Source organism: Mercenaria mercenaria, chromosome 5 (assembly GCF_021730395.1).
Source record: "Mercenaria mercenaria strain notata chromosome 5, MADL_Memer_1, whole genome shotgun sequence".
Taxonomy (NCBI): Eukaryota; Metazoa; Mollusca; class Bivalvia; order Venerida; family Veneridae; genus Mercenaria; species Mercenaria mercenaria.
In genome coordinates, this window is record NC_069365.1 from 91,177,663 (window position 1) to 91,188,944 (window position 11,282).

The 11,282-nt window shown below is 35.6% G+C and overlaps 1 protein-coding gene across 1 annotated transcript; it reads left to right on the forward strand.

The window, feature by feature from the left end:
* The first annotated feature begins 2,246 nt into the window (after positions 1–2,246).
* LOC123559226 (heat shock 70 kDa protein 12A-like) lies at positions 2,247–10,978 on the forward strand. Its single transcript, XM_053544766.1, has 6 exons — positions 2,247–2,282; positions 3,362–3,469; positions 3,751–3,843; positions 6,133–6,289; positions 8,159–8,752; positions 10,831–10,978. Exons 1-6 carry the CDS (start codon positions 2,247–2,249, stop codon positions 10,950–10,952), a joined length of 1,110 nt encoding a protein of 369 aa, XP_053400741.1. The 3' UTR covers positions 10,953–10,978.
* The last annotated feature ends 304 nt before the right edge of the window (positions 10,979–11,282 follow it).

Below are 11,282 nucleotides of genomic sequence, written 5' to 3' on the forward strand. Positions count from 1 at the left end.
AATATGATGGTATTGATTACATAAGGGTATATGTTTTATATATGTCTGTTCGAAGTAACATCCTTTAGCGTGATGTAATCAATTATTTCGCCAATTTCAAAATAAAGATTATGTTTGGCAGCCATCTTGGATTTTGGCGCAAACATATTCGAAGCGTAAGAAATATTCTACTATTATTCCAAAGCTTTTTTACAGAACACACACTCTTGTTTTGCAATTTTTTTAGTAAACTGAATTATGGCGGCCATCTTAGATTTTGGTGGCCATCTTGGATATCCACAAACCGTTTCCCAGTCTTAAATGAAGCGCATAATATTGATGTACTACCGTGCCAAGTTTCATGCTTTTCACAGAAGGTGCACAATTCGCCCCTTTTTATGCATAACTGTGCATACTGATCATCTGAAGTTCACTTTAAGCTAGTGTAGAGGTTTTTAAACTATCAAAATGTGTATCCCTAGTGAATGAAACTGGTAAAAGCCGTGCATTTTATTTTCAGTGACTACAGTTATGTGCTTAAAGTGCGCAATCCTAAACAAATTGTCCTCTTTTTTACATTATTTTCTCGACAGTCTCTTATACATTAAAGTGCTCATCAATCTATAATCATGCTTGAGAGATATTTTAAAAATGATTTTTCTCCCTTGCTGAGAAAATAAAACGGGGAAGTTAATGTTAACTTACAACAAAGAAACATATACTGCAAGGGCGTAGCCAGAGGGGGGAAGGAAGGAGTGCGACGGGTGCATTAATATCCTTGAATGTCCATGCTCGCCAACTTGCCTTTATTTACTATTATTGACGCTGTAACCTTTATATATAGTCTGATGATGATGCTTTGTATTACAGAATATGATTTTTAGAAAAGTCAAAACATTAATTTTATGCGAAACTGATTATGTATAACTATTTACCTTTTCACAATTATAGCGGAATGAAATGTATAAAAATGACAGTTTACATTTACATTACGTTTCTAAAAAATGATGTAAAATAAATAATGTAAACTTTGTAACTTTGTAACTTTGTGTTTTACATGCCATGCCTTTTTATTTCCATTACGTGTGTTAGAGATTCACCTGGAGGGGATTACTTTTATTTACACTGTCCCATGTCTTTGGAACATGGTGGGGGTAAGAGTGAGGTTAGGTGCGCACCATAAACCGGTTTAAGCTCCCCAGTGGTGTTTTTGCCACTGACCGTTCCAAGGCGGTGCCCCACTGTGTTCCTTTGTTTGTTCGTTTTGTCCTTGTGTGTTGACTTTGTGTGCGTGCGTGTGTGTATGCTTATTGTTCGTCTTGTCCTTATGTGTTGGCTTTGTGTGTGCGTGTGCGTGTGTGGTGCACGCGTTTGCGTGCTGGGGGTTCGTTTTGAGGAGGCTGCGCTTTTGGTGCGTGGCATTCCCTGTTTGATATTTTTCTTTGTTTTTTTTGTAACTGAATACGGTGTTATGTGAAATTTTTTAACGGTGTTATGTGAACTTTAGTGTAAAAAATCAAGGATCATATATCAGTGAAAAATTGTTTAGCGGCAGGACCCGTACCTAGGTTGCTACTTATTTTATTCAAAAATGATTTTAAGAGTAATAACTCCGCAAACAATATTTCGAGCGGACGTGCCAATGATATGCACAACAAGGCTTTATACCAAGCACTTCCTACTATCATTGAAATCTGGACTAGAATTTTGAAATAAAGCCTTGACAAAAATTTCTAGCAGGGCCTTTTTGCCCTATAAATCTACCTCCAGTAAAAGGAGGTAATCCCTAAGCAAAGAAAGTATTTTTCCCCAATTCTGAATTTAATATTCCCAAATTAGTGTTACCTTTTATGAATTTTGCCGGTTTAAAATAGTTTTGCTAATTTGTATGTATATTTTGGTCATTAAAACAACAGTTATACTGTTAAACAATTTCTGAAATGCAGTCCATTGATATTTTACACAAATATATCTTAATATAGATTCTGTTTATTTGCAAATTTTCTCAAATAAAACAATTTTCAAGAGCAATTTCCTAATTTCACTTGTGTTGATGGCGTTCCCAAAATGATGAAAAAGGACATGTCTATATAATTTCTATCTCTAATAATGAGATACAATTAATTCGTCAAATCATTCAACGTACAATCCATAACTTATGAATAATATAGACCTGCAACTATCATTCCTAAGACGTTTCAGTCAAATCACACAAACAGTATACTAGGAGTAGTAGTCCGAACATTTTTTTTTCAGTAAAAGGAATAATGGACATTATGAACTCCGGAAAAATATTTCGAGCAGTATGTACCAACGATATGCACAACTTATTTCAATAAATCCCTTAGGCTTCAATGAAATCTGGGGATGAATTACAGAAAAAAAACTCTTCATGTATGATAATCAAAGGGCCGTTACTCAGTACAAGATCATTTAAATAAGAACCTCGTAACACATGCTCAGCTAAAAATTGTACGGATCATTCCTATGAAATTGTTTTCAAATCCTGCTAATTATAAAGCAGTTCGGACAAATTTCATTCAAAAACTAATTGTAAGGGAACCAAACTCCACAAAAAAAAAAAAAAAAAAAAACAAAAAAACAAACGAGGATACGCACAACAAGGCTTCATAATATCATTTCTGTGAAGTTCCGTTTAAATCCCAGCAGAGCATTTTGAGAAGCTAGATCAGGCCATATGAAGACGGACAGACGGACGTACATATGACGAAGGCAGAAACAAAATGTATCGAATGAAATGGGAAAAATAGTTTATGGAACTTTTGTAGAATTACTTAATTAAATTTTTTTTAAAGAAATCTTATTATTAGTACATGTATATTTTGGAGCTCTTGATAAAACACTTTACTCATGCTTTGTTAAAGTAGCTCTTCTAATGTCTTATGCGAACATTCCTATACTAACATTTAATTAAATACTAACATTTAATTAAATTGTCCCAAATTTAATTACTTCCTATACAAGCATAGAGCATAACCAAGACTCAGTTTCATTCAGTCTGTTTTATAATTCTTGAATGACGTTCTGTCATGAAAAAAGTCAGCTACTGTAACAGTGGATGAAATACAAGTATGTCTTGAGAAGACCCCCTGGATTTACAGCAAATTCATTCACAGTTCATTGTCCACATCAGCTTTAGCCGACCATGTCTATTATGAGACCTATCAGTAGGATTACGTTTTTCCTCCTATTGTTTGATTGTTATCTTAATGATGAACGTTAGTGGGTATATGTTCACTCTACAAATTCAGGGGCCCTGTTAGAAACTTAGCTAAGTATAGATTATTTGACAGCCGTGTTGTATTTCTAATATATTTCAAACGAGGACACATGCTCTTAGTTATTGTATTCTTCGTTTCAGGTATACGCAAACATCTGGACAGACGAAAATGGCAAATTGCAAACTACAAAAGCGCCTACGACTGTCCTCTTTGATAGAGACGGAAATTTCTATTCGTTCGGATATGAGGTAACTTTTTAGTTGAAAATTAACGTTGTTTTAATATCTTCTCACGAAATAGTTGATAAATTCATGCATAGCAGATTTTCATACATAATATTATGTTTGGACCAAAGGCCTTACCTCGATCTTTGGTAGTTTCGGTGAAAATCAAAATTAAATTATATCAGTTTGCGAAGCAATTCTGTCTGATGAAATGAACTTTTAAGTAAAATGCTTCTGGATTTAAGAACATGAGACAAATACACTCATTAATACATTCATATTGCTTGCTGTTATGTGATTATTAGGCTGAAAAGACATACGCAGATTTAGCTGATGACGACGAACACCACGGCTGGATGTACTTTAAACATTTCAAAATGAACCTGCATGGAAACACTGTAAGAAAAAACAACTGTTTAGAATATTTATGTTAAAGATATATCGATCAAGCATTCTCTCAGCTCGTTATTAAAACATGTAGAAAATATGTCACAAATGTACAGCAGGTTTATAAACTTTATACTTTGTATTTTTCAGCTAATATAGACAGGAGTAAAATTCTATCAAGTTCATATGAAATTACTATATCCTTTCCGTTTGACATTATTGCTAGTTATCTGTTTTATCAAACCGCATTTAAATAGCACAATGTTTTGTAATTATGTATGATTTCAACGTGTATGTCAAAACTGTCCTAGCGGCTGAAATGTACAATGCAAAAAAAGACGACCAGGGGAACAGAATGTTGGCTATAGACGTTTTTGCGGCAGCTATCAAGTTTCTAAATGATCAACTCTTTGAAGAGTCAAAATTAAAAGTACCAAACAAGGAAAAACAAGGAAAAACGACATTTACTGGGTTATAACTGTGCCAGCAATTTGGCAATACAGTGCAAAGCAATTCATGAAAGAGGCTTCTCTGAGGGTAAGCATGATTTTTGCGTGTATACGGTCACATATGGGAAACTTTTTGATGTGCTTTCTGTTATCATTTCGTCTAGGGAGATTGTATTTATTCTTTATAAACTTGTTACGTTATGCATTTACCCCTTCTTGAGCATGTTTCCGCCACGATCGTTTGCAATTTCATTTAATTATTTCCGAATTAATGCTTTGTTTATTGATAACTTTCAAATGCAGAAAATGGATGCTGGTACTCATCTTTGCTTACAATAATTTCCTGAAAGGCAAAAGCTTTATTCCTATTCCTACAGTTTTCAAGCTCGAAAGTCCTCGGCACATGATTTTATTTGTAATGGCGGGTCAAAAGCCCACACAACTCAAATAAACATGAGTTTAAATGTGTAATATAATGCAGTTTAACACATATCTTTTCTTACATTTTCTGAAGACTCCAAGTGCTTAGACCCCATGCAGTGTTTCTATATCTAGCTAAATTTGTTTTGGAGGGTTGAATTTGAAAGTTTCTATATCACTTTATCTATAACGATGTGACGAAAAGCTAATACGCAAAAATATTGTGGACATCTAACCTCACTTGTAGTAAAAGTTGCAAGGGGGCGATGTGTGGGGGAGAAGAAAGTAGCACCAACAACAAACAAGACAATATATGTAACAAAAATTACGGAACAGACAGAAACAAGTTGAAAATAGGGGCACCGCCTTGGAACTAAGAGTCCTGTACCGGTTCTTCCCAGGAAAGACGGCTTCGCGTGTATTGGTGCTATACACCGAGCACCTTAAAGAACCAGACTGTCTATTCGCAAAGGGCTAGGCTAAATTAGCCGGACAGGCTTGTATCTAAAAAGGATTTCTCCCAATCTCTCCTGGGGGCTTTATCTCACTCTGTACCTCTGGTGAGATCGCTGTGTCTGTACCAGCAGATGATGAATTTCGCGCCTTGTGTGACTGCGTTTACTATATGTAAAGCGCCTTTGAAAGTGTTTATCATCAAAAGGGCGCTACATAAATCTGATATGATAATCTGCTATAATTATAATAACTTTTAAGGGCACGACTAAGCAAGCTGCAAGACAAATTTCACCTCACTCTGACCGCTTTTGTAGGATTTAGGAGAAAATCATCATAGAGTCTTTCGCTTTGTTAGTCGTCCCGCCATCAAAAAGGAAAGCGTAGCGACTAACTGAATCGCTAAACCTGCACTGTGCTTAACCATTTCGTAATATTTGCTCTATCCGTCCATCCATCACACTTCATTTCCGATGAATAACTGGAGAACCATTTAAACTTCATAGGGTGATAGGGATTACACAACAGATGAACCCTATTGTTCTGGGGATCACTCGATCACAGGTCAATGTCACAGGCGCAGGAATATGGAAAACCGTTGACCCAGAATGTTGAAACTTCATAGGATGATTGGTCAAGTCACAGGGGCCAGAACATGGCAAGCAGTTTCCGATCAATAAGTTGGGAACCATTTGACTCAGAACCATTAAACTTCATAGGGTGATAGGACTTACAGAGTAATGATCCCTATTGTTTTTTGGGTTACTCGAACGTTGAAACTTCATGGTCATGCTGAACAGATTATCCTTAAATCATTTCAGACACTAAGTCAACCATCAGTGTCTCTTTGACTTTCGCTCCTGTCCCCATTTGACTTCTGGCTTATCACTACTATGCTTTGGGAGAGGTACTGTGCTTTTCTACAAAAACATCTTCTAGTTGTATCCTCTGTTTATAAACCTTTTTACATATTTCTAGGCTTGCATTCCATCTGACCAGTTTTCTTTTGCCCTAGAACCAGAAGCGGCGATTTATTGTAAGCAGTACGAAGCGTCAAGATGTGAGGAGACGGATGGTACAGCAACCATAAAAACATTTGCTCCCGGCTCACAATTCTTAGTGCTTGACCTTGTAGGTGAATAATAATTCAGTTTGTGTTAATAATAAAGAATGATATTTGTGAAACACAGATGATTCATATATAAGTTTCAAATAAATTTATCACGTGTAAAGTTTGTTTGTTATACTATCTGAAATATCATTAAAGAAAAACGGTATGACAGACCAAAGTTTTCATTTGATGTTCAGTACATGAGACCGCGATTAATTAAAACGCTGGACAAAAAGTACCTAATTAGAAACTATAAAGCGTGTGCCTCCTGCACATGAAACAGTTCGTCACAGAGTGCAACAGGTAAAACTAAGAACTAATACAAACTTTGAGAGAAACAATACAAAACTGAAATGACGAGTCACTTTTTAGCCCACCATCATCAGATTGTGGGCTGTTCAATCACTCTGCGCCCGTGGTCCGTCGTCCTTCCGTCCGTTAACAATTTCTCGTTATCGCATCTCCTCAGAAACTACTGGGGGATTTTGAACAAACCTTGTCAGAATAATGTATTGGTACCCTAGTTTTGTCACTCTGAAAATCAGACTGGTTCAACAATTTTTGAGTGAGTTATGGCCCTTTGGTTTTATAATTTTATATCCAGTGACCCTCCAAGTAGTTAATTTGTTTTTTATGGCCTTATCTGTAGAAGGGCCATAAAGTCTGCAGACACTATGAGATAATGATTATAGTAGTTCATTATTTTCCTATTACACCTCAGCAGTGAATGGACTACCCTAGTAGATTGATGATTAATTTGTTTAGCACTCATATTTCAGGGTTTAATTATTAGTTATAATATAAGTAATTATATGTGCATTCTCTGTTTCCGTAATAAAAAGAAAATAATGCATATAACTCATTAATGGTGTCATCTCTCTTGTTTAGGGTCAACATCACTTATTTTGATCAAGTGACCTACTTTTTGGTTTTTAACCTACAGCATTCAAATTTGGACCACATGTATAGTTTTGAGTGGCTAGATGAACCTTGATATGAGTTTACCTTGATCTTGACCTAGTGACATACTTTCACATTTCTGTAACTACAGCCTTCAATTATGGACCACATGCATAGGTTTGTGTACCGAAATATACTTTGACACTGACATTGCCCTAGTGACCTACTTTCACATTTTTGAAGGTACAGGCTTCAAATTTGGACCACATGCATAGTTTTGTCTTCCGAAATAAAATTTGACATTGACTTTGACCTAATGATTAGCTTTCACATTTCTCAAGCTACATCCTTCAAATTTGGACCACATGTATAGTTTTGTGTACCAAAATGAACTTTGACCTTGAGATTGACCTAGTGACCTACTCTCACATTTCTCAAGCTACAGGCTTCAAATTTGAACCACGTGTATTGTTTTGTGTTCTGAATTGAAATTCGACCTTGATTTTTACCTAGTACCTACTTTCACATTTCTCAAGCTACAGCCTTCAAATTTGAAGCACATGCATAGTTTTGTGTACCGAAATGAACTTTGACTTTCAAATTGATCTAGTGACCTACTTTCACATTTCTCAAGCTATAGCTTTCAAATTTGCACCACATGCATGGACCACATGCACAGTTTTGTGTACCGATATTAACTTTGACCTTGATTTTGACCTAGTGACATATTTGTGCTTTCCTCATAGCGCATTCATGTTTTGTCCAGTCTCTTTGATATCTAGTATGTAAGTATCTTGTATGGAGCCTAAATTACCAACTGGTGTTAGAGGTCACTGGATCCAAGGACTGTGATGACTTGGATTCTGACATAGTTACCTACTTTTAGGATTTTGAGCTAGTCTTGAAAATGACTCAATGGTGGGCGCCAAAATCACTCTGTGATCTCTTGTTGTATAGCGCATTCGGAAATAATCAAATCAATTTGATTTTCAGGAGGAACTGTTGATATAACAGCGAGCGAAGTTCAGCAAGATGGAGCATTAAAAGAACTGTATCACCCGAGTGGCGGACCTTGGGGTGGAACTTTGGTGGATCGTGAAATGTACTGCTTCTTTGAAGAAATTTTCGGGAACGATGTTTTGAAAAGGTTCAAATTAGAAACGAAGTTAGATTACCTTGAAATGGCTGTGACACTAGAAGCGAAGAAGCGACAATGTAACACAAAGAAGGCATCAACTGACGTACGAATAACACTACCGAATTCAATATACACCTTGTATAAGAAAATGAAAGGTGTGAAACTAGAAAGTGAATTAAGCAAGAGTGGGTCTGCAAAATCAGTCAAAATGACAAAAGATAAACTTCGTGTTGAAAATAATGAGTTTGTAAAGATGTTTGAAAATCCAAAACATTTGTTATTGGAACACCTAAATGAACTGTTGGATAAGCCTGAACTGAAAAAAGTGTCAACATTAATGATGGTCGGTGGGTTTTCAGAGTCGCCTATCATGCAGAGAGCAGTTATGGAAGCATTTCCAAATAAACATGTCATAATACCACAAGATGCAGGAACAGTTGTAATGAAAGGTAAGTTAATTTTCTTTTCGTGCCCTCCCCAATCCCCCTACCCCGAAACGTTCTGTAGGTATACTTAGAAGTGTCCCTCTTGGTCCGTCCGAGACTCAGTCGTACATATCTCAAAAGGTATCAAACCTCAAGGGATTGTTATTCAGCATGTGAATTTGTGCACATGGTGTTTTAATTGGGATCTTACATAACCAGACAATAGTTAAGAACAATGACCTCGTGAAAAAGAAACATAAACATAGGCTTACGTATTTGACCTAGGAATATGAAACATTAGAAGAATATTTTTCAACATGTGAAATTGTGCACCTGGGATATTGTGAGAGATTTCATTCAACCGGACCAGAGTTATGACCATTTACTTAGTCAAAAATATGCATAACAATTGTGTCGCACGTATCTTGAGACGTATAATGTTTGACTTAGAGTCATGAAACATAGTAGAATACTATTCAACATGTGAAGTCGTGCACCTTGGGAATGTTCGGCGATTCTTTCGGTCAGATTAGAGTTATGGCCCTTGATAATGCCAAAATATGACTTGAATTCATCAAACAGTAATTGTTATATAGCATGTGAAGTTATGCATTTGGTGTTCCGTTTGGTATTGCACTTAACCAGACCAGAGTTATGGCCCTTAACTAAGTGAAAAATACACATAAAATGGTTAAAGTTTATGTTGCAAATATCTTATAAAGTATTTCACTTGGAGTCACGAAAGCATGTAGGAATATTATCAGCTTGTGAATTTGTGCAACTGAGAATTTTTTTGAATTTCAATCTGCAAGACAGAAGTTATTGCCCTTAACTTAGTCAAAGTATGCATTAAGGGCATAAACACCAGAGTTACTTTTCTTCGGATTTCTTGCTGCAAGACCAGAGTTATGGTCGTTGATATACTAGTAGTCAAAAGTATGCATTAATTTTTGTCTTATGCATCTCAAAATGTATTTGACCTTGAGTCATGAAACCTTAGAAAAAAGTTTGTATAGCATGTAGCATGTATAGTGGTGCACCTGGTGTTCTCTTTGGGCTTTCACTCAACAAATGCGCTACAAAGATAGTGACTCAGGACGCTAATTCATCCTCTAGCAGCATAGGTACAGAAATGTCTGACCAGAGGGTCAGAGCGAGAGAAAGTCCCCAGGACAGAGAGAGAGAGAGAGAGAGAGAGAGAGAGAGAGAGAGAGGGGAGGGGGAGAGAGAGAGAGATCCATTTAGATACAGACATGTCCAGCTAACTCAGCCTAGCATTTGTTTTTTCCGCTTTTTTATATTTTGGGATTTTAAAGACCTACTTCAGGGTCGTATGAGGGCTTTATAATTTTTAAATGCAAAATGGATACAATCTGATGTCCTTGAATTTAATCGTAGGTTTAAACAGTGCAAAGTGTTCTCAAGTCACTGATCTGAGAATGCCTGCTTTTCTCAGACAAGCTTTATCAGACAGTTGTTTTAGTAATGGCATGATAAATGTACAATCTAGTGTTCACGGAAGATATATGGTTTGATCTTGCATGTAAAACAAACAAACTCGGTTTTTAATGCAATGTTTTGTTTACAGTAACATTATATAAAGTGCACATATTTTGTTCATGCTAAAACTCAATGAAAACATTGAGTTATATAAAGATATAATTCACATTTAAGACATCGTCAAACTAATTTCACCTACTTAGAATTGTATAGTTATTTTTATTCATCAGAAAAAGTTATCGAAACGGTAAATAAACATTTAGTCCAGCAGAGAATGAATTGTTAAGCGTTGTGAAATTATTATATACTCAAAACACTAAGTAAATCAGAGTCAAATTTCATGTCGTTGTCTTTTATAACTGAGCGTGTGCATAACTGGCTTATAAAAGGTAATATGGCACCCAATGCAGATGTTGCACATTATTTTCTCTGCTGACCATTCAGGGCATTCCCTGTTGTGTTTCGGAATTCTTTTTCCAGTATCTTTTATTTTTTCTATGTATTTTGTATTCCTTTCTGTCATGTAACTATCCATACATACTGATTTCTACATTTTACATTTTTGGCCTTGTTTTTATATTGTTTTATACCTATTATTGAAGGAGCTGTTATGTTCGGCTTCAAGAAAGAAGTAATACATTCAAGAAAACTACCATTTTCTTATGGTAAGTATGACTTAAACGTTTTTCATAATTCTAAACATACAATTTTAAAGTGTGTATGAAATAAGCGTGTACGAACGGAAACCTGATATTAAATATAGTAACTTGTTTCCCGTTTTGGAAGTAGTATCCTCCTGTTTTAACTCGCCCGGTGCATAAGAATAGGCATGGTATCATGAAACGAAATACATCATTGTAAACTTCAAATATATCTAAATTTCAACCATTCCAATTCTTTTTAAATATCATAATAAAAACTTTATTTAAGTTTGAAATTACTCAATTTCAATATTTTCTGAATTGGAAACTTGACTTCCTGATTTGGATGCTAAATATGTAGTTTATATCTTTCATATAGTATTTAAGATACACATATAATATTTGAAAAGCAC

Coding starts and splice junctions, on each gene's coding strand:
- LOC123559226 (XM_053544766.1), top strand. CDS start 2,247: ATGGACATTATGAACTCCGGAAAAATATTTCGAGCA. Junction 3,844..6,132: donor TGAACCTGCATGGAAACACT/GTAAGAAAAAAC, acceptor ACATATTTCTAG/GCTTGCATTCCATCTGACCA. Junction 6,290..8,158: donor CTTAGTGCTTGACCTTGTAG/GTGAATAATAAT, acceptor TTTGATTTTCAG/GAGGAACTGTTGATATAACA.